This window comes from Anolis sagrei, chromosome 3 (assembly GCF_037176765.1).
Source record: "Anolis sagrei isolate rAnoSag1 chromosome 3, rAnoSag1.mat, whole genome shotgun sequence".
Lineage (NCBI taxonomy): Eukaryota > Metazoa > Chordata > Lepidosauria > Squamata > Dactyloidae > Anolis > Anolis sagrei.
In genome coordinates, this window is record NC_090023.1 from 272008673 (window position 1) to 272034902 (window position 26230).

Sequence of the window (26230 nt, forward strand, 5' to 3'; positions counted from 1 at the left end):
ACTGTTTGAGTGTGGTGAGATGTGTTCCACACTGGGCATGCGTACTCAGCAGCAGAGTAGCATAGCGCAAGGTCGGATGTCTTCACTGTGTCTGGTTGTGATCCCCAGGTTGTGCCAGTCAGCTTTCGTATGATGTTGTTTCTAGCGCCCATCTGGGTGCTGCCAGATGCTGCACCTTGAGCAAAGTTGCCCAACATGGTAAACTAAGCACTGATGGAGTTTCAGGGAGTTAGCCTGGCAAGCTAGGAAAGGAATGACTCTCAGGTGGCTCCTCGGGGCGGGGAGCAACACCCTCCCGTCCTTGTCAATCCAGGCCGGGCTTTCCCTCCTTGAATACCCGCAGGCGGCAGGGAGGAAGGGGGGGGGGGGGGTCCGAAGGGGTGTGGCTTCCCCCGCGCATGCGCCCTTGTGGCCGAGAAGGAGGCAGGGAGGCGAGGAGGGAGGGCAGTCGGAGCTGCAGCACCGCAGACGCCGGACAGCGCCAGGTAAGGGCCCCTCTTCCTCCTTCTCCTCTTCCTCCTCCTCTTGGTTGCTTCCTTCCTTCCTTCCCCACTTGCCTCACGCCCTCCCTCTCTTTAGCTTGCAGGAGGAAGGAAAGAAAGGAAGAAGGAAGGAAAGAGGAAAAGGTAAAAGGAGGGAGCTTCAGGCTGGAGCAGAGCGGAGGGGGCAGAGGAGGAGGAGGAAGAGGAAGAAGAGGAGGAAGAGCCTTGCTATTCCAGCCGCCACCCTGAAAGTTCGCCGCAACTTCCCACCATGGAAGGCAAAGGTAGGAAAAGGGAAGGAAGAAGACTGCGGCGGGGAGAGGAAGGGGTGGATGCGGCGCAAGGCGGGGACCGGGGAAGGGGTCTCGGGGTGCGCCTGGCCGGGCTCTTGGGGGGCCTGGCCTCCTCTGAAGGGAGCCAGCCTTGTCGGGGGGACCCTCATCTCTCAATCTCTTTGCTTTTCGTGGCATCGTGTGGCCACCCTCTCTTTTGGTTCGCCTCAGTGCGGGGCCCGAGGAATCACATTGTGGGAAGCGGGGACGAGGAAAGGGGTCTCGGGGTGCGCCTGGCCGGGCTCTTGGGGGTCCTGGCCTCCTCCGAAGGGAGCCAGTGGGGAGCCTGCCTTGTCTGGGGGGCCCAGAGGGGCGACGCGGAGGGACCCTCGTCTTTCAATGCTCTCTGCCTTTCGTGGCATCGTGTGGCTGCCTTCTCTTTCGGTTGGCCTCAGTGTGGGGCCCGAGGAATCACATTGGGGGGAAGAGGGGGCGGAGGAGGAGGAAGAGGAGGAAGAGGGTGATGCCTCGCCTGGTGAATAACAAGCCCCGATATGCACCGTCATGCATTCTCCGAGCAGATGGATGGAGGCTTCTCCTCGCCTTGCGCTCCTTGCTAGTAAAGGGAAAGGACGTCCAGGGAAAGGGAGGGAGGGAGAGAGGGAGGTGGAGAACCTCAAGATTTGGGGCTGAGGTGGTCTTCTTGTCTTGGTGGAGAGTCTGCCCGAGCCTGGAAGCAGGGCCCGTCTCTCAGGAGATGGAAGGAAAGCCCTTCTCTTCTAGGGCTTCAGGAGAATCTCAAGGTTTGGGGCCGAGGTGGTCTTCCTGTTTTGATGGAGAGTCTGCCCGAGCCTGGAAGCAGGGCCCCGTCTCTCAGGAGAAGGGAGGGAAGAGGGAAGGAAGGCCCTTCTCTTCTAGGGCTTCAGGGAGGTGGAGGACTTCAAGGTTTGGGGCTGAGGAGGTCTTCCTCTCTTGGTGGAGAGCTTCCCGAGCCTGGAAGCAGGGCCCGTTTCTCAGGAGAAGGAAGGAAAGAAGGAAGAGGAAGGGAGGGAGTTGGAGAACCTCAACGTTTGGGGCTGAGGAGGTCTTCTTGTCTTGGTGGAGAGCTTGCCTTAGCCTGGAAGCAGGGCCCGTTTTGGGGCCGAGGAGGTCTTCTTGTCTTGGTGGGGAGTCTGCCCGAGCCTGGAAGCAGGGCCTGTCTCTCAGGAGAAGGGAAGAAGGAAAGAAAGAAGGAAGGCCCTTCTCTTCTAGGGCTTCAGGGAAGTGGAGAATCTCAAGCTGTGGGGCTGAGGTGGTCTTCTTGTCTTGGTGGAGAGTCTGCCCGAGCCTGGAAGCAGGGCCCGTCTCTCAGGAGATGGAAAGAAAGAAGGAAGAGGGAGGTAGGTAGGTGGAGAACCTCAAGGTTTGGGATCGAGGTGGTCTTCCTGTCTTGGTGGAGAGCCTGTCCAAGCCTGGAAGCAGGGCCCGTCTCTCAGGAGAAGGAAGGAAAGAAGAAAGACGGAGGGAGGTGGAGAACCTCAAGCTTTGGGGCCGAGGTGGTCTTCCTGTTTTGGTGGAGAGTCTGCCCGAGCCTGGAAGCGGGGCCCGTTTCTCAGGAGAAGGAAAGAAGAAGGAAGAGGGAGGGAGGTGGAGAACCTCAAGGTTTGAAACCGAGGTGGTCTTCCTGTTTTGGTGGAGAGTCTGCCCGAACCTGGAAGCAGGGCCTGTCTTTCAGGAGAAGGAAGGAAAGAAGGAAGACAGAGGGAGGGAGGTGGAGAACCTCAAGCTTTGGGGTTGTGGAAGTCTTCTTATCTTGGTGGAGAGCCTGCCCAAGCCTGGAAGCCGGGCCTGTCTCTCAGGAGAAGGGAGGAAGGAAAGAAGGAAAGGGGAGGGAGGGATGTGGAGAACCTCAAGGTTTGGGGCCGAGGAGGTCTTCTTGTCTTGGTGGAGAGTCTGCCCGAGCCTGGAAGCCGGGCCCGTCTCTCAGGAGAAGAAAGGAAGGCCCTTCTCTTCTAGGGCTTCAGGGAGGTGGAGAACCTCAAGCTTTGGGGCTGAGGTGGTCTTCTTGTCTTGGTGGAGAGTGCTTGAGCCTGGAAGCCAGGCCTGTCTCTCAAAAGAGGGGAGGAAGGAAAGAAGGAAGGAAGGCAGGCCCTTTTCTTCTAGGGCTTCTTCTGCTTCCTCCTGGTGTTGGAAGGAGGCGCCTCTTCTGTGGTTCTCCTCCACAGCTTGGAGAGTAGGCTGTAAACACAATTCCCTTGCAGCCAGGTTGGTGGCCCTGGCATATCCATATCTATCTATCTGTCCATGTATTTGTGGAGCTATCTATCCATGTGTTTGTGGAGAGGGAACCCATGGCATTGCCTGAAGGATGAGTGGTCTCTGAGAGGAGGCCTTGAGGAAGAAGGAGGTCTCTGAGCCACCAAAGGAAAAGGAAAGGGGGGGAACGGTCCAGGGGCACATTCCGGATTCCAGCAAATTGCATTCCCCCAGCAGATGGACGGAGGCTTCTCCTCACTCTCCCTCTTGTGCTCCTTGGAAGGGGAAAGGACACATGGAGAAAGGGATGGAGGGAGGGGAGGGGAAACTCAGGCTTTGGGGCTGAGTTGTCTTGGTGGAAAGCCTGCCCGACAGCCTGTCTTCCGGTCTTGGTGGAAGCACGGCCTGTCTTTCAGGAGAAGTAAGGAAGGAAGGAAGAGAGGGAGGAAGGAAGGCCCTTCTCTTCTAGGGCTTTTTCTGGCTTTGGGGGTTCCTGATGTTGGAAGGAGGTGCCTTTGCTGCAGTTCTCCTCCACAGCTTGGAGATAAGGCAGTAAACACCTTTCCCTTGTAGCCAGATTTGGGGCCCTGGTATATCAATATCTATCTATCTATCTATCTATCTATCTATCTATCTCTCTATCTATCTATGGCAGCTCCACTGGCTGCCGGTCCATTTCTGAGGACAATTCAAAGTGCTGGTCTTGACCTATAAAGCCCTATACAGCTCCGGCCCAGCTTACTTGTCCGAAGGTATCTCCCACTACATTCCACCTCAAGGCTTAAGATCCTCCAGGGAGGCCCTTCTCTCGGTCTCACCAGCTTTGCAAACGTGTTTGGTGGGGACGAGGGACAGGGCCTTCTTGGTGGTGACCCCCTGCTTGTGGAATTCGCTCCCCAATGAGATTAGATCGGCGTCCTCCCTGCATTCCTTTAGGAAAAAATTGAAATCGTGGTTTTGAAACCAGGCTTTGGGCTAGCAGGCACAATGGCACTTTGGACATTGAACTGGACAATTACTTACTTACTTACTTACTTACTTACTTACTTAGGCAATCCCTCGTAGTCCGAGGATGATGGTCCTCCAAGTGTAGTATCCTGGTGGTGGGTCCATAGGTGACTGTGGAGCCCTATTCTTGATCTGCATCTTCTCCCACAGTGAGGGCATTGGTTTCCAGGTGGAAGGCGGTCCCGGTCAGGGTTGGCTTGACGCACCTTCCTCTTGGCACGTTTCTCTCTTTCACCCTCCACTCGAGTCTCTTCAAATTCTGCACCACTGCTGGTCACAGCTGACCTCCAGCTGGAGTGCTCAAGGGCCAGGGCTTCCCAGTTCTCAGTGTCTATGCCAGAGTTTTTAAGGTTGGCTTTGAGCCCATCTTTCAATCTCTTTTCCTGCCCACCAACATTCTGTTTTCTGTTCTTGAGTTCGGAGTAGAGTAACTGCTTTGGGAGACGGTGGTCAGGCATCTGGACAATGTGGCCAGTCCAGCAGAGTTGATGGCGGAGGAGCATCGCTTCAGTGCTGGTGGTCTTTGCTTCTTCCAGCACGCTGACATTTGTCTGCTTGTCTTCCCAAGAGAGTTACAGGATTTTCCGGAGGCAGTGCTGATGGAATCGTTCCAGGAGTTGCATGTGACGTCTGTAGACAGTCCACGTTTCGCAGGCATAGAGCAGGGTTGGGAGGAGAATAGCTTTATCAACAAGCACCGTTGTCTCCCTACGGATGTCCCAGTCCTCAAATACTGGACCATACGATTGTTATGATAGTGGAAACGGCTATGTGATCGTATAATGAATGTTATTGGTTTTTTATCTATTGTGTATTAATCTATTATGTATTTAAGTTGTTTATTATTTTTATTTTTATTGTTATTATATGGCGGCATCGAATTGTTGCCAGTGTTAGCTGCTCTGAGTAGAAATGTTGTAAATAATAAATAAAATATCTATATCAGTCATGGGCCAACTTGGGCCCTGCAGGTGTTTTGGACTGCAACTCCCACAATTCCTAACAGCCGGTAGGCTGTTAGGAATTGTGGGAGTTGCAGTCCAAAACACCCGAAGGGCCCAAGTTTGCCCATGCCTTATCTATATTGTAGACTGAATGCAATTTGGCCCCACTTTAACTTCTGTGGCTCAATGCTATGGAATGATGGAAGTTGTAGTTTCTCAAGGTCATAGAATCATAGAATCCAAGAGTTGGAAGAGACCTCCTGGGCCATCCAGTCCAACCCCATTCTGCCAAGAAGCAGGAATATTGCATTCAAATCATCCCTGACAGATGGTCATCCAGCCTCTGTTTAAAAGCTTCCAAAGAAGGAGCCTCCACCACACCCCGGGGCAGAGAGTTCCACTGCTGAATGGTTCTCACAGTCAGGAAGTTCTTCCTCATGTTCAGATGGAATCTCCTCTCTTGTAGTTTGAAGCCATTGTTCCATTGCGTCCTAGTCTCCAGGGAAGCAGAAAACAAGCTTGCTCCCTCCTCCTCCCTGTGGCTTCCTCTCACATATTTATACATGGCCATCATATCTCCTCTCAGCCTTCTCTTCTTCAGGCTAAACATGCCCAGCTCCTTAAGCCGCTCCTCATAGGGCTTGTTCTCCAGACCCTTTATCATTTTAGTCGCTCTCCTCTGGACACAGGCATGTAGCCGGGGGGGGGGGGGGGGGTTGGGTGGCTTCAGCCCTCCCCGAAATTCTCATGGTGGTTCGCAAAAAGGCCTTACTGGTGCATTATTTAAACTGTTATGTTTATTCATATCATGATCTGATAACCATCCTCAATATATCCCATATGCATGAGGGTATTGGGGTAATGATACAAAAGGTTTGCTAGGCTAGACCCTCTTTCACTCAGACTCAGCCCCCCCCCCAGAAACTCAGCCCCCCCGAACCTCCCCCCCCGAAAAAAATCAGCCCCCCCCCCCCAAAACGAAATCCTGGCTACGGGCCTGTCTGGACACATTCCAGCTTGTCAATATCTCTCTTGAATTGTGGTGCCCAGAATTGGACACAATATTCCAGATCTGGTCTAACCAAGGCAGAATAGAGCATGGGGAGCATGACTTCCTTAGATCTAGACACTATGCTCCGATTGATGCAGGCCAACATCCCATTGGCTTTTTTTGCCGCCACATCACATTGTTGGCTCATGTTTAACTTGTTGTCCATGAGGACTCCAAGATGGCCCATGTCTGATCTATATCTATGTATGTGTGTATTTGTGGAGAGGGAACCCACCCTGCTGGGGTTGCGTTGCCCGAAAGTGGTCTCTGAAAGGAAGAAGGAGGTCTCTGAGCCACCAAAGGAAAAGGAAGGGGAGGGAATGATCCAGGGGCACGTTTGTGATTCCAACAAATTGCCAAGGGTTTTGTTCCTTTTTTGGTACCCAGAACCCACCCTGCTAGTGTTGCGTTGCCGAAAGGATTAGTGATATCTGAAAGGAGGCGTTGAGGAAGAATGAGGTATCATAACCATGGTTTGAAGGCAAGTTTGTGATTCCAGCAAATTGCCATCCACGAAAGCCAAGGCCTCTTTCTTTGCACATTAGTGGAGTGTGGGCCCCATGACCAGGGTAGGCCCCAAGCAGTGACCCAGAGGCAGCTCAAGACCACGTCCATCAGTGGCATTGGTCCGTGTCTTTCTCTGGGAAATGGAGGAGGAGAAGGGACACAAGCAGATCGGGAAGTCTTTATTGGGTCTCTTTATTATCATTGCTATTTATTATTTATGTATTTATTTATTTACCTTACTTCTATACCGCTGTTCTCAGCCCGAAGGCGACTCACAGCGGTTCACAACAAATACGAACAGCAAAAATTCAGTGCTACAGTATAGAAACAGTTAACAACCTAACACATTACACAATTAATAAACAGTTACTACAATACCCATTCACTGTCGTCTCGTCATCAAAAACACGATCCAGATTCGTCATCCATTGTTCCATTCCAGTGTTCATTAACCAATCATTGCACTAATTATTGGAACGCCTGCTCAAACAGCCAGGTCTTCACTTTCCTGCGGAATACCATTAGAGATGGTGCTAGTCTAATGTCCGTAGGAAGGGCGTTCCACAGCCGAGGAGCCACCACCGAGAAGGCCCTATCTCTTGTCCCCGCCAGCCGAGCTTGAGAAGCAGGCGGGATCGAGAGCAGGGCCTCCCCGGAAGATCTCAAAGTCCTGGTGGGTTCATAGGCAGAGATGCGGTCGGATAGGTAGCTTGGGCCGGAACCGTTTAGGGCTTTAAAGGCCAACGCCAGCACTTTGAATTCAGCCCGGTAGCAGATCGGTAGCCAGTGGAGTTGGCGCAACAGGGGGGTTGTTTGCTCCCTGCGTTCCGCTCCTGTTAAAATCATGGCTGCCGAGCGTTGGACAAGTTGGAGCTTCCGAGCCGTCTTCAAAGGCAACCCCACGTAGAGAGCATTGCAGTAGTCTAAACGGGATGTAACCAGAGCGTGGACTACTGTGGCCAAGTCAGACTTCCCAAGGTACGGGCGCAGCTGGCGCACAAGCTTTAGCTATCCTCATGTTTAGCTATGCCTTTCTTCTGCTCCAAGACTTAAGGATGTCTTCAAATTCAAACAACTACAACAACAACACTTTATTCATATTCTGTCCTTCAGGGCGGATCACAGTACACATACACGGCAAACATTCAATGCCGCTTTGTATAGATAATACACAGAAAGACAGAACAGAAGGAGATGGTTTGTTTCAAATCAGTGTCCAGTTTTTTTCATTGCCATGGAAAGTTGGACTCAAGTCCAGGGTGTGCTATTGCTCTATCATCTATGACGAAGAACCATCAGGACTTCCTCCTTCCTTTTGGTTGACCAGCATTTTCTGAACTTCCTGACTGTGAGAGCCGTTCAGCAGTGGAACTCTCTGCCCCGGAGCGTGGTGAAGGCTCCTTCTTTGGAAGCTTTTAAACAGAGGCTGGATGGTCATCTGTCAGGGGTGATTTGAATGCAATATTCCTGCTTCTTGGGAGGGAGTTGGACTGGATGGCCCATGAGGTCTCTTCCAACTCTTTGTTTCTATGATTCTATGATCTTCTTTCTTTATGGCGTCGTAAAACACCTCCCCCGCTTTTAGCGGTACCTAATTTATCTAATCACAGTTAAAGCTCTTTTCGAATAGCTTATGTAAACAATGAGCTAGGTTGACAGTTGGCAGCTCATGCCAACCCCGGGGCTTCGAACTTCCAACCTTTTGGTTGATAGATCTTAGATATGGAGTTCAAAATCCTCTTTCATAGAATCATAGAATCAAAGAGTTGGAAGAGACCTCATGGGCCATCCAGTCCAACCCCATTCTGCCAAGAAGCAGGAATATTGCATTCAAATCACCCCTGACAGAGGGCCACCCAGCCTCTGCTTAAAAGCTTCCAAAGAAGGAGCCTCCACCACACTCCCTCCGGGGCAGAGAGTTCCACTGCTGAACGGCTCTCACAGTCAGGAAGTTCCTCCTAATGTTCAGATGGAATCTCCTCTCTTGTAGTTTGAAGCCATTGCTCCGCGTCCTAGTCTCCAAGGAAGCAGAAAACAAGCTTGCTCCCTCCTCCCTGTGGCTTCCTCTCACAAATTTATACATGGCTATCATATCTCCTCTCAGCCTTCTCTTCTTCAGGCTAAACATGCACAGTTCCCTAAGCCGCTCCTCATAGGGCTTGTTCTCCAGACCCTTGATCATTTGAGTTGCCCTCCTCTGGACACACTCCAGCTTGTCAATATCTCTCTTGAATTGTGGTGCCCAGAATTGGACACAGTATTCCAGATGTGGTCTAACCAAAGCAGAATGTCAGTGAACTATAAATCCCAGCAATTACAACTCCCAAATGTCAAAGTCTATTTTCTCCAAACTCTACAGGTGTTCACATTTGGGCATATAGAGTATTTGTGCCAAGTTTGGTCCAGATCAATCATTTTTTGAGTCCACAGTGCTCTCTAGATGTAGGTGAACTACAACTCGCTAAATCAAAGTCAATTCCCACCAAACCCTTCCAGTATGTTCTCTTGGTTATGGGCGTTCTGTGCGGGAAGTTTGGCCCAATTCTTTCATTGGTGGAGTTCAGATTGCTCTTTGATTATAGGTGAACTATAAATCCCAGCAACTACAACTCCCAAATGGCAAAATCAACCCCCCCCCCCCCCCCCAGTATTGAAATTTGGGAGTAATGGGTATTTGTGCCAAATTTGATGCAGTGAATTAAAATACATCCTGCATATTGGAGATTAATATTACAATTTGTAACAGTAACAAAATTACAGTTATGAAGTTGCAACGAAAATAATTGTATGGTTGGGGGTCATCACAACATGAGGAACTGGATTTAGGGGTCGTGACATTAGGAAGGTTAAGAAGCACTGATTTACTGGGTCTCTTTATTATAATTGCTATCCTTATGTTTAGCTACGCCTTTCTTCTGCTCCGAGACTTAAGGCCGCCTACAAATTCAAACAACAATAACAACAACAACAACAGCACTTTATTTATATTCTGATCTTCTTTCTTTATAGCATTGTAAAACACCTCCCCCACTTTTAGCGGTATCTAATTTCTCTAATCACAGCTAAAGCTGTGTTTTCAAATTGCTTATGTAAACAATGAGCTAGGCTGACAGTTGGCAGCTCACACCAACCCGGGGCTTCGGACTTGCAACCTTTTGGTTGATAGATCTTATAATTGCTGGTGATTTATCAGCTGTGCTAAACCTCTGGCCCTCTGGTGCAATATATAGTATGAATCCCATGTCTGCAAAAGATGTATTCCTGGGCTGTGCATGGATATGCAGAATCACAGATACTAGCAAACCATATTGATAGATAGGAAGGACTTCTGGCTCAAGAATATTGTCGGGCTGTGCATGGATATAAAGAATCACAGATACTAGCAAACCCTATTGATAGGAAGGACTTCTGGCTCAAGAATATGGCATAGTTGTGCCAGAGGATCTAGAAAATGGGTTGTTGTAGATTTTTTTCGGGCTATATGGCCATGGTCTAGAGGCATTGTCTCCTGACGTTTCGCCTGCATCTATGGCAAGTATCCTCAGAGATAGTGAGGTCTGTTGGAAGTAGGAAAAAGTGTTTATATATCTGTGCAATGACCAGGGTGGGACAAAGGAGTCTTGTCTGTTGGAGCTAGGTGTGAATGTTTCAACTGACCACCTTGATTAAAGACGAAACCATGAAAATGAACAAAATCTGGCTTCCAGTATTAAAAAACTCTAAAATTACAACAGCAAAACAACAGAAAGGAAACAAACAAGGATATCTAATCACCTCTCAACAAAAGATTGTCCCAGGCACTGCCAGGACATCAAATGCTAATCAAGGTGGTCAGTTGAAACATTCACACCTGGCTCCAACAGACAAGAGTACTTTGTCCCACCCTGGTCATTCCACAGATATATAAACCCTTTTTCCTAGTTCTAACAGAACTCACTACCTCTGAGGATGCTTTCCATAGATGCAGGTGAAACGTCAGGAGGGAATGCCTTTAGAACATGGCCATATAGCCCGAAAAAATCTACAACAACCCAGTGATTCCGACCATGAAAGCCTTCGACAATACATTGACCTAGGAAATGCCTATTTGGTCAGAAGTTGAGCCATAAGAGCATGGGTGCGCGTCCTGTAGATACAGGGGCAATACAGCATTGAACAGACAGCCAAAGCTGTTGCTATTCCTCCTCTTCTCCTCTTTAGCAGAATATATGCCACACATTTCCTGGATGGCCCATGAGGTCTCTTCCAAGTCTATGATGCTAAGGGCCCTCTAAGGGCCATCTAGTCCCACCCCTTTCATAGAATCAAAGAGTGGGAAGGGACCTCCTGGGCCATCCAGTCCAACCCCATTCTGCCAAGAAGCAGGAATATTGCATTCAAATCACCCCTGACAAATGGCCATCCAGCCCCTGTTTAAAAGCTTCCAAAGAAGGAGCCTCCACCACACTCCGGGGCAGAGAGTTCCACTGCTGAACGGCTCTCACAGCCAGGAAGTTCTTCCTCATGTTCAGATGGAATCTCCTCTCTTGTAGTTTGAAGCCATTGTTCCACAGATCCTGGACTTTATTGCTAGTCCAGGATCTGCACCCAAAGAACCCCTGGTGACCCCTCCCACCTCACTCCCATGGCTCACCTTTTGACCAAACTGGTTCCTCCACCGAACAGCCCTTACTGGAAGGGTCTCTTAATTTTTAATTGGGATAGGCTCTGGTCTCTTTGCCTGCGTAAGATCTCTGTATAGGTTATACTACCTCTCCCCCATTTCTGTTGTCATTCTCTGCATTGCATTCTTGGGGTTCCCTCCTCAGTATTCAAGACACTAGTCTTCTCTTCCTAGTTTGGAAATCCTTTTCTTTTACGTAATGGTTAATACAGTGGCAGCAGTTTGTGATGCAGGGTCCAGATCTGAGGGTGGAGCCCATGTGGGGGGGTCTTTGGGTCCTCTGCACCACTCCAGGTGCCCTCTCCCACAAGTGGCCCCTTCCTTCCTTCCTTCCTTCCTTCCTTCCTTCCTTCCTTCCTTCCTTCCTTCCTTCCTTCCTTCTTTCCTTCCACCGGTGTGATGCTGCTGCCTCTGCAGTTTGTTTTGTGCATGAGGACCGTACCATTGTGAGCCACAGGTGGATGAGTTGCATGCACATCCAAGGCAGAAGGGGCCAGACAGCTCCCATCTCCTCCATTTCCATGGAAAGAGGAGCAGGGCTCTTTGGAAACACACCAAAAGGACAACGTTGACTTGTTTAGCTGCTCTTTTGAAGGCTATCTTTGCAATAGGCCCCTCCTTTCCCAAGTCTCAGAATGGTACAGGCGCAAGAGAAGTGATGGGTCTGAATGTGAGGATGTGCACCAGTTGCTTCCAACCCCCCTGGGTTTTGGGGGAGAATATCTTCTGGTCCAGAGAACGTATTGCCAGATATGTGGCTTTTCTAGAAAACCCAGGAGGTGGTGCAAAAACACACCGAAGGAGAAGAAGCAAGGTGTCTCAGATCTGTTTTGCAAGCAGAAGCACACACTGCAGGCAGAAATGGATACCTGGAACACCCCCCTTTTTCTTTGGAGCTTCCAGAATTAGAAGGGGTGCAGTGGCCTAGGAAGGCTTTGCAATTTCCCACTGATAATAGTCCCACAGCTCCTGAGAATCCTTTAAGGCAATGGGGCAGTGGGCTTCCTGTTTGGGGTGTGGGTAAATCAGCTCCAGATCCTGGACCAGATTCAATGGGTCTTGCAGGGAGCTGACTTGGCCATGGTAGTCCACGCTCTTGTTACATCCCGTATAGACTACTGCAATGCTCTCTACATGGGGTCGCCTTTGAAGACTGTCCAGAAGCTTCAATTGGTCCAACGGATGGCAGCCAGGTTGCTAACTGGAGTGGCACTCAGGGAGCATACAACCCCCCTGTTGTGCCAGCTCCACTGACTGCCAGTTCGCTTCCAGGCAGAATTCAAAGTGCTGGCTTTAGCCTATAAAGCCCTAAATGGTTCTGGCTCAACTTACCCGTCTGAAAGAATAGACTACTGCAATGCTCTCTACATGGGGTTGCCTTTGAAGACTGTCCGGAAGCTTCAACTTGTCTATCGGAGGGCAGCCAGATTGCTAACTGGAGCAGCTCTCAGGGAGCATACTACTCCTCTGCTGTGCCATCTCCACTGGCTGCCAGTCTGCTACCGGGCACAGTTCAAAGTGCTGGCTTTAGCGTATAAAGCCCTAAACAGTTCTGGCCCAACTTACCTGTCTGAACAAATCTCCCCTTACGAACCTGCGAGGACTTTAAGATCATCTGGAGAGGCCCTGTTCTCGGTCCCGCCACCATCACAAGTACGGTTGGCGGGGAAGAGAGACAGGGCCTTCTCAGTGGTAGCCCCTCAGCAACTACAAGAAAGGAGATTCCATCTGAACATGAGGAAGGACTTCGTAACTGTGAGAACTGGGGACTCTTGTGTCATTCAGATCTTGGAGTCCTTGTGTACAACAAGTTAAACATGAGCCAAAAATGTGATGTGGCAGGCAAAAAAGCCAATGGGGTTTTGGCCTGCATCAAGAGGAGCCTCGTGCCTAAATCCAGGGAAGTCATGCTATCCCTCTACTCTGCCTTGGACAGGCCTTAGGTGATCCCTCGAAGTCCAAGGATGATGGTCCTCCAAGTGTAGTATCCTGGCACTGGGTCCGTAGGTGACTGTGGAGCCCTATTCTTGACCTGCATCTTCTCCTGCAGTGAGGGCATCGGTTTCCAGGTGGAAGGTGGTCGTGGTCAGGGTTGGCTTGATGCACCTTCTTCTTGCCGTGTTTCTTTCTTTCGCCATCTATTCATGACTCTTCGAATTCTACAGCACTGCTGGTCACAGCTGACCTCCAGCTGGAGCGCTCAAGGGCCAAGGCTTCCCAGTTTTCAGTGTCTATGCCAGAGTTTTAAAGGTGGCTTTGAGCTCGTCTTTAAATCTCTTTTCCTGTCCTCCAACATTACATTTTTCGTTCTTGAGTTTGGAATAGAGCAACTGCTTTGAGAGACAGTGGTCAGGCATCCGGACAATGTGGCCGGTCCAGCAGAGCTAATAGTGGAGGACTATTGCTTCAATGCTGGTGGTCTTTGCTTCTTCCAGCATACTGACATTTGTCCGCTTGTCTTCCCAAGAGAGTTGCAGGATTTTCTGGAGGTAGCGCTGATGGAATCGTTCCAGGAGTTGCATGTGACATCTGTAGACAGTCCATGTCTCGCAAGTGTATAAAAGGGTTGGGAGGACAATAGCTTTATAAACAAGCCCCTTGGTCTCCCTATGGATGTCCCAGTCCTCAAACACTCTCTGCTTCATTAGGAAGAATGCTGCACTCACAGAGCTCAGGCGGTGTTGTATTTCAGTGTCAATGTTGACATCTGTAGACAGTCCACGTTTCGCAGACATATAGCAGGGTTGGGAGGACAACAGCTTTATAAACAAGCCCCTTGGTCTCCCTATGGATGTCCCAGTCCTCAAACACTCTCCACTTCATTTGGAAGAATGCTGCACTCACAGAGCTCAGGCAGTGTTGTATTTCAGTGTCAATGTTGACATCTGTAGACAGTCCATGTTTCGCAAGCATAGAGCAGGGTTGGGAGGACAATAGCTTTATAAACAAGCACCTTGGTATCCTTACGGATGTCCCGGTCCTCAAACACTCTCTGCTTCATTCGTAAGAATGCTGCACTTGCAGAGCTCAGGCAGTGTTGTATTTCAGTATCAATGTTGACTTTTTTGGAGAGAGGGCTGCCAAGGGAGCGGAAATGGTCAATTAAGCTGTATGTCTGGCATTGGAGAGGGGTTGGCTGGTGACTGCTGGAAAAGGACTTTGGTTTCCTTGATGTTCAATGACAGGCTGAGCTTCTTGTATGCTACTACGAAGGTGTTTACAGTGGCTTGTAGGTCTTCTTCTGAATGTGCACAGATGACCTTGTCATCAGCATATTGGAGTTCTATAACAGATACTGTTGTAACCTTGATTTTAGCTTACAGTCTGCTGAGGTTAAATAGCTAGCCTGAAGAAGAGAAGGCAGAGAAGAGACTTGAGGAGGGCCTTGTATAAAGATGTTAAGGGAAGTCATAGAGAGGAGGGAGCAAGCTTGTTTTCTGCTGCCCTGGAGACTAGGATGCGGAACCAAACCTGGCTCTTCCGTTGCGCCTTTGGAGAGTGACCATTTATCCCACTTTTTTTGCCCCATCTATAGTGTTGCCCTATGATGCACTTTCCCCTGCCCTAAACTGAAAGCCTCACCCTGCTGTTTTTATTCTTCTTGGGCTCCCCTCACTTACACTTTTTCTACTCCTCCCTCACCCAGGGTTTTATCATTTCATCTCGTCCATTTGGCCTGCCCGACCTGTTCCATTTTATATTGTGTTAATTTGCTTTATTGTTTGTTTGCTACTGTAATCTATTTTCTATATTGAGAAGCTGGAATGTGTCCAGAGGAGGGCGACTAAAATGATCAAGGGTCTGGAGAACAAGCCCTATGAGGAGCGGCTCAAAGAGCTGGGCATGTTTAGCCTGAAGAAGAGAAAGCTGAGAGGAGATATGATAGCCATGTATAAATACGTGAGAGGAAGCCACAGGGAGGAGGGAGCAAGCTTGTTTTCTGCTTCCTTGGAGACTAGGACGCAATGGAACAATGGCTTCAAACTACAAGAGAGGAGATTCCATCTGAACATGAGGAAGGACTTCCTGACTGTGAGAGCCGTTCAGCAGCGGAACTCTCTTTGAAGCAGAGGCTGGATGGCCATCTGTCAGGGGTACTTTGAATGTGATTTTCCTGCTTCTTGGCAGGGGGTTGGACTGGATGGCCCATCAAGTCTCTTCCAACTCTACGATTCTATGAGTCTATGATTCTATGAGACGGCACTCCATGCAGTCATGCCAGCCAAATGACCTTGGAGGTGTCTATGGACAACACTTAGAAATGGAGATGAGCACCAATCCCCAGAGTCGGACATGATTGGACGTAATGTCAGGGGAAAACGTTTACCTATGATTCTATGAGAGGGTCCTTGGATACGGCTTCGCTTTTGCCTTTCTGCTGCTCCTTCTAGGATGCTCGTCTACAGCTGTAGCCAAAGGCTCAGGTAGCTCCAAATCTGGGCTTAATTGCTGTTAGCCTTGGCAAAGCTGAGCCCTCCGCACATTTGCACCGAAGCTGCATTCTCTGGCAAACCAGCAAAAGCTGTTCAGACCCCAAAGACAGAACAAAGCCAAGATTTCAGATGCCCAAACACAACGATGCCAAGGTTGATAGTCAGGATGCTCATTCCTTGGCTGGGTGCGATCACCATGATACAAGAATGGAGGTTCCTGGAAGATGTATTGTGGAAGGTGTATTGTCGAAGGCTTTCATGGCTGGAATCAATGGGTTGTTGTAGGTTTTCTCAGGCTATATGGCCATGGTCTAGAGGCATTCTCTCCTGACGTTTCGCCTGCATCTATGGCAAGCATCCTCAGAGGTAGTGAGGTCTGTTGGAACTAGGAAAATGGGGTTATATATCTGTGGAATGACCAGGGTGGGACAAAGGACTCTTGTCTGCTGGAGCTAGGTGTGAATGTTTCAACTGACCACCTTGATTAGCATTTGATAGCCTGGCAGTGCCTGGAGCAAACTTTTGTTGAGAGGTGATTAGATGTCCTTGTTTGTTTCCTCTCTGTTGTTGTGCTGTTGTAATTTTAGAGTTTTTAAATACTGGTAGCCAGATTTTGTTCATTTTCATGGTTTCATCCTTTCTGTTGAAATTGTCCACATGCTTGTGGATTTCAATGGCTTCTCTGTGTAGCCCAGTGCTTCTCAACTTGGGGTCCCCAGATGTTTTTGGCCTTCAACTCCCAGAATTCCTAACAGCTGGTAAACTGGCTGGGATTTCTGGGAGTTGTAGCCAAAAACATCTGGGGACCCCAGGTTGAGAACCACTGGTGTAGCCTAACATGGTGGTTGTGAGAGTGGTCCAGCATTTCTGTGTTCTCAAATAATATGCTGTGTCCAGGCTGGTTCATCAGGTGCTCTGCTATGGCTGACTTCTCTGGTTGAAGTAGTCTGCAGTGCCTTTCATGTTCCTTGATGCATGTTTGGGCAATTCTGCTGCGTTTGGTGGTCCCTCTGTAGACTTGTCCACAGCTGCATGGTACATGGTAGACTCCTGCAGAGGTGAGAGGATCCCTCTTGTCCTTGGCTGAATGGAGCTTTTGTTGGATTTTCTTGGTAGGTCTGTAGATCATTTGTATGTTGTGTTTCCTCATCAGCTTCCCTCTGCGGTCAGTGTTTCCCTTGATGTATGGCAAGAACCCTTTCCCTCTAGGTGGACCTTGGTCTTGACTCTCGTGGCTTCTTCTCGGTGGTCTTGCAGGTCTTCTGATGTCTGAGGTGGAGTCTCCATTGGCCTGGAGAGCCCAGTTGAGGTGGTTCAGTTCATCTCGGAGGAGGTGGGCAATTGAACCCCATTTTGGGTTGTTGTAGGTTTTTCGGGCTATATGGCCATGCTCTAGAAGCATTCTCTCCTGACGTTTTGCCTGCATCTATGGCAAGCATCCTCAGAGGTTATGAGGTCTTCACAACTCTGAGGATGCTTTCCATAGGTGCAGGCGAAACATCAGGAGGGAATGCTTCTAGAACATGGCCATATAGCCCGAAAAACCTAGAACAACTCAGTGATTCCAGACATGGAAGCCTTTGACAATATATTGAACTTCATTCTGCCAGACAGGATGGCACAATCAAAGCTCTCCCAACAGATGACCATCCAGCCAGCTTAAAACCCTCTAGAGCAGTGGTTCTCAACCTGGGGTCCCCAGATGTTTTTGGCCTTCAATTCCCAGAAATACTAACAGCTGATAAACTGGCTTGGATTTATGGGAGTTGTAGGCCAAAAACATCTGGGGAGCCCAGGTTGAGAACCACTGCTCTAGAGAAAAGGTTTTTAAACCTCTCTGGATGCAAAATGGTTCTGATCAGAGGCTGGATGGCCATCTGTCATGGGTGATTTGAATGCCATATTCCTGCTTCTTGGCAGAATGGGGTTGGACTGGATGATGGCCCAAGAGGTCTCTTCCAACTCTGTGATTCCTGACTGTGAGAGCTGTTTAGCAGTGGAACTCTCTGCCCCGGAGTGTGGTGGAGGCGCCTTCTTTGGAGGCTGGATGGCCATCTGCCAGGGGTGCTTTGAATCAATCTTCCTGCTTCTTGGCAGAATGGGGTTGGACTGGATGATGGCCCAAGAGGTCTCTTCCAACTCTGTGATTCCTGATTGTGAGAGCTGTTCAGCAGTGGAACTCTCTGCCCCAGAGTGTGGTGGAGGCTCCTTCTTTGGAAGCTTTTAAACAGAGGCTGGATGGCCATCTGTCAGGGGTGATTTGAATGCAATATTCCTGCTTCTTGGCAGAATGGGGTTGGACTGGATGGCCCATGAGGTCTCTTCCAACTCTTTGATTCTATGATTCTATGATCAGTTAGCAATAATTTGCAAGTGAGGGATGAGCAAAGCAAGTAAGGGAATGTAAACACAAGCGTTCAAGGCCATAGCAGGAAATTGGAATCCAATAGTATACGTTCTTTTCATATTTGATGGGGCAGTGCTCTCCCTTGGCTCCCCATAGATATACTCCTGCAGCAGCAAGAATTGAATAAGGGGGGGGGGGGTCCTGCTTGAGTTTGGGGTTCTTGATTCTTAATTGCAGCAAAGCAATTAGTATGCCTTATAGGAGTGGGTGCAACGCTCCCTACAGAAGTGTGCTTTTGTGCAGCGGCTGCTTTGCTTCCTATCTCCTGGCTGCCTCTCCTCCCTCCCTAATTCTCCTTTTGCCAATATTTTGGTCTTCCTTTCCTTCCAACCTTTGCTGCGAACCTTGTGGGCAGGAGGGATTCGTTAAACAGATTGTGCCACGTTTGCTTTTCACTGCTGCTGCTGCTGATGTTGGATGATGAGGCGTCAGACCTCCTACTCGCTTAGCATTTGTCTGCGATCCGAAGGCTGGCAGGTGATGCACAGAATGCACAAGCCGGGCACGGCCCCCAATCCTGTACACACACACAGAGAAGATGCTTTGCAAAGGCAAGGGAAGGGGAAGGAAGGCACATCGGGATCGTAATATCTCATCTGGAGGCTAAGTAGGGCCAGTCCTGGCTAGTACTTGGATGGGGTTCATCTATTGTAAGGAATGGCAGCACAAGGAGCATCTAGTCCAACCCCTTCTGCCAGGTAGGAAGACATACTCATCCAAAGATCATCACGCAAGCAAATTCAGAATCTTTGAACTGGAGGCCATCTATTCCAATCCGCTTCTGCTGGGCAGAAAGACACAGTCCAAGCCCCCCAACAGATGGCCATCCAACTTCTGTTTAAGGGAAGGATGGAGACTCTACTGAATTCCAAGGCAGTTTGTATTCCATTAAAATGGAAAGTTAGGAACAAGAGAGGTTCTATAGGTTTGTTTTTAAATTGAGTTTGTTTGTAAGAGGGGCATTTTAAAAGTATAACTCCTCTCATACAGAATGGTGTAACTCAGGGACAGCCTGTAATGCTGTTTAACTGCATTGTACTGCTTTATCTGTGTCTAGAATCCTAGAGTTGGAAGGGACTTCGTGGGCCATCCAGTCCAACCCCATTCCGCCAAGAAGCAGGAAAATCGTATTCAAAACCACACTCCGGGGCAGAGAGAGAGAGTTCCTGTGTCCCGGATTGTGATGCAATGTGATGCTGCAGCTAAAAATGCCAACGGGATTTTGGCTTGCAACAAGAGGAGTCTAGTGTCTAGATCTAATGAGTTCATGCTCCCCATGCTCTATTCTGCCTTGCTTAGACCACGCCTGGAATCACACTGTCCAATTCTGGGCACCACAATTCAAGAGAGATATTGACATGTTGGAAAGTGTCCAGAGGAGGGAGACTCAAAGGATCAAGAGTCTGGAGAACAAGCCCTATGAGGAGTGGCTTAAAGAGCTGGGCATGTTTAGCCTGCAGAAGAGAAGGCTGAGAGGAGACAGGATGAGGGCCATGGATAAATATGTGAGGGGAAGTCCTAGGGGGGAGGGAGTGAGCTTGTTTTCTGCTGCCCTGGAGACTAGGACACAATGGAACAATGGCTTCAAACTACAAGAACATTAGGAAGACTTTTCTGACTGTGTGAGAAAGCTGTTCAGCAATGGAACTCTCTGTCCCAGAGTGTGATGGAGGCTCCTTCTTTGGAAGCTTTTAAACAGAGGCTGGATGGCCATCTGTCAGGGGTGCTTTGAATGCAATATTCCTGCTTCTTGGCAGAATGGGGTTGGACTGGATGGCCCAGGAGGTCTCTTCCAACTCTAGGATTCTATGATTCCACTGCTGAACAGTTGTCTCTCACTGTTAGGAAATGTTTTCCCTCATGTTCAGATGGAACAACAACAACAACAACAACAACAACACTTTATTTATATTCCGTTCTTCTCACCCAAAAGGGGACTCAGGGCAGATCACAGCCCACATAACATGGCAATTATTTGATGCTGCTTTTGTATAGACAACACACAGACAGACAGAACAGAAAGGAGGTGTTGTTGAGTCAGTGTCCAGCTGTTTTTTCGGTGCCAAGGAAGGTGAGTCCAGCCACAGGGGGTGCTGATGCTCCATTCTGTATGACAAAGAGCCATCAGGACTCCCTCCTTCCTTTTTGTTCACCTAGAATTTCTGATCTTTTTTGTTTATGGTGTCATAAAACACCTTCCTCGTTTTTAGCGGTACCTAATTTCTCTAATTACAGCTAAAGATGTTTTCGAACTGCTTAGGTAAACAGTGAGCAGGGTTGACAGTCCACCGCTCATGCCGACCCAGGGCTTCAAACTTGCAACCTTTTGGTTGACAGATCTTATAGTTGCTGGTGATTTATCAGCTGTGCTAAATCCCCCTTCCTATAGTTTGAAGCCATTGTTCCATTGCGTCCTAGTCTTCAGGAGACTGGGACTGTGGCGCAACTGGCTGGGTGTCAGCTGCATTAAGATCAATTCTGACCCAAAGGTCATGCGTTCGAAGCCAGCCTGGGTTGGAGTGAGCTTTCGACCAATTGTGTAGCTGGTTGTCAACCTTTGCAACCTGAAAGACAGTTGCATCTGTCAAGGAGGAGAATTAGGTACCACCTAAGTGTGGGGAGGCTAATTTACGAGGCCGTAAAAAAGACTCCAGCAAAGAACTCCAGCAAAGCATGTGGGGAATGCGGAAGTACTTCATCAGTGTCACAGATGGACGTTGAAAGTGACAGCTCCCCTGGCAGCCAGAAAAGTTAAATAGCCTCTGATTGTCTGTCTATGTTGTGTGTCTTGACATTGAACATTTGCCATATATGTGAACATTGTAATCTGCCCTGAGTCACCCTGCAGGGTGAGAAGGGCAGAATATATAAATACTGTAAATAATAAATACTGTAAATAAATCTATCTATTTATACACATAATAAAAGTGAAAGTCTGTATGTGGCACAGGTGTCTGTTCACACAGAGAGCCTCCAGCCTCCACATAGAATCATAGAATCATAGAATCAAAGAGTTGGAAGAGACCTCATGGGCCATCCAGTCCAACCCCATTCTGCCAAGAAGCAGAAATATTGCATTCAAATCACCCCTGACAGATGGCCATCCAGCCTCTGCTTAAAAGCTTCCAAAGAAGGAGCCTCCACCACACTCCGGGGCAGAGAGTTCCACTGCTGAACAGCTCTCACAGTCAGGAAGTTCTTCCTCGTCTTCAGATGGAATCTCCTCTCTTGTAGTTTGAAGCCATTGTTCCATTGCGTCCTAGTCTCCAAGGAAGCAGAAAACAAGCTTGCTCCCTCCTCCTCCCTGTGGCTTCCTCTCACATATTTATACATGGCTATCATGTCTCCTCTCAGCCTTCTCTTCTTCAGGCTAAACATGCCCAGTTCCCTAAGCCGCTCCTCATAGGGCTTGTTCTCCAGACCCTTGATCATTTGAGTCGCCCTCCTCTGGACACATTCCAGCTTGTCAATATCTCTCTTGAATTGTGGTGCCCAGAATTGGACACAATATTCCAGATGTGGTCTAACCAAAGCAGAACAGAGGGGTAGCATGACTTCCCTAGATCTAGACACTATGCTCCTCTTGATGCAGGCCAACATCCCATTGGCTTTTTTTGCCGCCACATCACATTGTTGGCTCATGTTTAACTTCTTCCCCACGAGGACTCCAAGATCTTTTTCACACGTACTGCTCTCGAGCCAGGCATTGTCCCCCATTCTGTCTCTTTGCATTTCCACAAATAGGCTATTGTTTCCAGTACTGAGAAGACAGTAAATCACTCTCTCAAAGGACATGGCAGGTTATAGCAATCACATCCCAGTGTTCCTTTCTCTCTTCATTTGCATGACCCAACCCACTGCATCTCACTTATCCCATTCCAAGCCTTTCCTATGGCACACAGCAGAGGAATTGATCAACAACTGAACATACTGGAGAGGTTTGGAGAGAATTCACAATGATTTATAGGAATTGTAGGGACTGGGATGCATAGTTCACCTGCAATCTAAGAGCACTCTGAACTGCACCAGTGATGGACCTGTAACCCACTTGGCACACAGACCCACCATGGGCAATTGTCCATACTTGCAGAGTTTAGGGGTGATTACCCAGAGAGTTGTAGTTCACCCTTATCCAGAGAACACTGATCTCAGCCAACGATGGATTGGGACCAAACTTGGCACACAAAACAAACATGGCCAATTGTGCATACTGGCTGAGCTTGGGGGTGATTGCCTTGGGAATCTGGGAGTTGTAGTTCACCCCTACCTAGATATTCACTGAACCCAGCTGCTGTCGGATCTGGACCAAACTTGGCACACAGATCCATCATGGCCAACTTTAAGTAATGGCAGGGTTTGGGAATGACTGACCCACAATTCTGGAAATTGTAGTTCACCCACATCCTTATGCATTTTCTAATGGGGGCATTAATTAAAAACAGGAAGAAAGAGTGCTTCCCCCCCCCCCCCTTTTGCTCTATTACACATTACCAAACTGATATTACCAAACTTCACAAAACAAACAATGCCTTCTGAAATAACCCGGGCACCGCCGGGTCCCCAAGCTAGTAAATAATAAAAGAAGTCTACATTGACCTTATAATGCAGTTTCAGATTACATCATATAGCAGTGCAGATGAGTCCCAAGCTAGCATCCATCTTCCTTGCTTGATCCTCATAATGCTGGATTTCCCAGCCTTCGCCTCTCTTGCTCCCATATTGAGGAAAAGGCAGCTTGTGAAGGGACATCTTCACACATCATCCACCCTTTTCCTCTTGCCCTGGCCTCCCTCGCAGGGTTGCTGCCCTTGAGCTCCACGTGGGAAGGACATAAAGGCAGCACATCCTTCCTTCTTGAGACTGGTAGCTTATATATATAGATATATATCTCAAGGGTGAGATGCGTCTGCGGGCCATAAATTTTTCCAGACCATTGGAAATCCCTATCCTTGCAAGGCAGAAGATAGAAGAGCAATTCCCCAGTTCGGATTTGTCTCTTTCGGTAGTTTCCTAAGACGGAAGGGCTGAGCAGGGGATGAATGGCTGTCGATCAGGAGAGGAAGCATCGCAGAGCCCTCAGCGTGGCATTTTATCAACCAAAGAAAAGGCCAGCAAGCAAGTGCGGTTCTGCAAAATCAGGGGATATTGACCGCGTCAACCGAGTGCTGCGGAGGCAAAAGGGAAAAAGAATCCCTTTGTTTCAGTTCAGCAGTGTGCAGGAGGCAGTCACTCGATGGAGAGATTGATGACGATATATTTATGTGTGTAGAGCAGACATGGGCAAACTTGGGCTCTCCAGGTGTTTTGGACTTCAACTCCCACCATTCCTAACAGCCTCAGGCCCTTTCCCTTTCCCCCTCAGCCGCTTAAGCTGAATGTTCTGTCGTGCGCTGGGCCTGTAACAGCTGTACTTTTCTATAGGACGTATACTTTAAGCCCAGCAGGAAGCTGGGGCGCCTCAAAGAGAGGTTCTCAGGGATTTTTCTGAAGTAATGGTCTTTAGAGTCTTTAATGATACAACAAAGTCTTTATTATGGAACAAACAATACAATGTGGCGGCAAAAAAAGCCAATGGGATTTTGGCCTGCATCAAGAGGAGCATAGTGTCTAGATCTAAGGAAGTAATACTACTCCTCTATTCTGCTTTGGTTAGACCACACCTGGAATATTGTGTCCAATTCTGGGCACCACAATTCAAGAGAGATATTGACAAGCTGGAATGTGTCCAGAGGAGGGCGACTAAAATGATCAAGGGTCTGGAGAACAAGCCCTATGAGGAGCGGCTTAGGGAACTGGGCATGTTTAGCCTGAAGAAGAGAAGGCTGAGAGGAGATATGATAGCCATGTATAAATATGTGAGAGGAAGCCACAGGGAGGAGGAGGGAGCAAGCTTGTTTTCTGCTTCCTTGGAGACGAGGACGCGGAACAATGGCTTCAAACTACAAGAGAGGAGATTCCATCTGAACATGAGGAAGAACTTCCTGACTGAGGGAGCCGTTCAGCAGTGGAACTCTCTGCCCCGGAGTGTGGTGGAGGCTCCTTCTTTGGAAGCTTTTAAGCAGAGGCTGGATGGCCATTTGTCAGGGGTGATTTGAATGCAATATTCCTGCTTCTTGGCAGAATGGGGTTGGACTGGATGGCCCATGAGGTCTCTTCCAACTCTTTGATTCTATGATTCTATGATCTTCAATGGTACAAACAACACTTCAAGGCTTTCTTAGTCTAGTCCTCAATGGGCTGGTACCTGACTTTGATTAACTGTACTTTCTCTGTAGGAAAACCCTTTTTAACCTCTCCGAGGCTGTTTACTACCCATGCCTCATCGGTGTGGGTCCTACTACCGATTCCAAATGCATCTTGGTATTGGGTAGACCTACCAGCTGAGGCTTGAAGATATTTCAGCTGGAGTTCAGTGGATCTGTAATGCTGTCCCTCCCTCAGAGAATTCTTTGAAAACCTCATGTTTGTTTTCCCTCTGATTGCTGTGAGGCTAAAAGGCTGTGAGCTCTCAGCCAGAGCCTTGGGACCTTTTCCCTAGAATTTCTGTTTCTGTTTCCCCGGATTTTCTGTTTCCCTGGATAGTCTTGAGAAAAGAAGCTTTTCTACGGGACGAGCTGGTCTACGCCCTATAGTCTAGCTTCCTTGTGTGAGACTGCCCAAAAAATGGCTCCTTTCCCTCCCAGAGCCCTGAACAAGGGGCGGAACCAAAGCTTAATTATGATGGACAGGAGGCCTGCCCTATGACTGCAAACAGATAACAGAAAGAAAATAAAGCTGGAGCTCCTGGTACAGCCGTACCAGCATACTGAAAATGACTCCAAGTTGCTCATAAGGTCAGATATTTGGGAGTAAATATTTCTACCAAAATTTCTAACTCAGGCCTCATATTCAGAAAATACAGATTATTTGATCTGAACTGGACTGTATGGCAGCATAGACTCATACAATCCAGCTCAAATCAGATAATGTGGATTATCTGCTTTGATCATTGGAGCTGCGGTGGTGCAGTATGTTCAACTCTTTTGCTGGCTGAACTGCCAACTTGCACGTTGGGTTGCTGACCTGAAGGTTGTCGGTTCGAATCTGTTAGACAGAGTGAGCTCCCGCCTGTCAGCTCTAGTTTGCGGGGACATGAGAGAAACCTCACAGGTAGCACATACAGGTGTTCCCAGGCAATGCCTCTGTAGACGGCCAATTCTCTCACATCAGAAGCAACTTGCAATTGTTCTCAAGCTGCTTCTGACACGATTTAAAAAATCTGGATTATATGGCAGTGTAGAGGTGGCCTCTGGATTAGATGGCAATATAATTCGGGTAATGATAATGTTGGTGAAATATGGACGAAAATTACAAAAAAGATATGTAAAGGTGGGATAGCCTGAAACTCTCAGTCATTACAATGGATGTGTTATCGGTGAATATATATATATATATATATATATATATATATATTAGATGAAGGGCTAGAAGGCATGATCATCAAGTTTGCAGATGACACCAAATTGGGAGGGATAGCCAATAGTCCAGAGGACAGGAGCAGAATTCAAAACGATCTTGACAGATTAGAGAGATGATGGGCCAAAACTAACAAAATGAAGTTCAACAGTGACAAATGCAAGATACTCCACTTTGGCAGAAAAAATGAAATGCAAAGATACAGAATGGGGGACGCCTGGCTCGAGAGCAGTACGTGTGAAAAAGATCTTGGAGTCCTCGTGGACAACAAGTTAAACATGAGCCAACAATGTGATGTGGCAGCAAAAAAAGCCAATGGGATTTTGGCCTGCATCAATAGGAGCCTAGTGTCTAGATCTAAGGAAGTAATGCTACCCCTCTATTCTGCTTTGGTTAGACCACATCTGGAATATTGTGTCCAATTCTGGGCACCACAATTCAAGAGAGATATTGACAAGCTGGAATGTGTCCAGAGGAAGAGGGCGACTCAAATGATCAAGGGTCTGGAGAACAAGCCCTATGAGGAGCAGCTTAAAGAGCTGGGCATGTTTAGCCTGAAGAAGAGAAGGCTGAGAGGAGATATGATAGCCATGTATAAATATGTGAGAGGAAGCCACAGGGAGGAGGAGGGAGCAAGCTTGTTTTCTGCTTCCCTGGAGACTAGGATGCAATGGAGCAATGGCTTCAAACTACAAGAGAGGAGATTCCATCTGAACATTAGGAAGAACTTCCTGACTGTGAGAGCCGTTCAGCAGTGGAACTCTCTGCCCCGG

The 26230-nt window shown here is 48.4% G+C and overlaps 1 protein-coding gene across 1 annotated transcript in view; it reads left to right on the forward strand.

The window, feature by feature from the left end:
- The first annotated feature begins 406 nt into the window (after positions 1–406).
- Positions 407–26230, forward strand: part of FGF12 (fibroblast growth factor 12) — a 404357-nt gene continuing 378533 nt past the window's right edge. Inside the window, exons 1-2 of the mRNA XM_060767257.2 lie at positions 407–485; positions 580–766. Of these exons, the coding sequence (XP_060623240.1) occupies positions 754–766 (13 nt within the window). The 5' untranslated portion in view covers positions 407–485; positions 580–753. The remainder of the gene's footprint in view (positions 486–579; positions 767–26230) is intronic.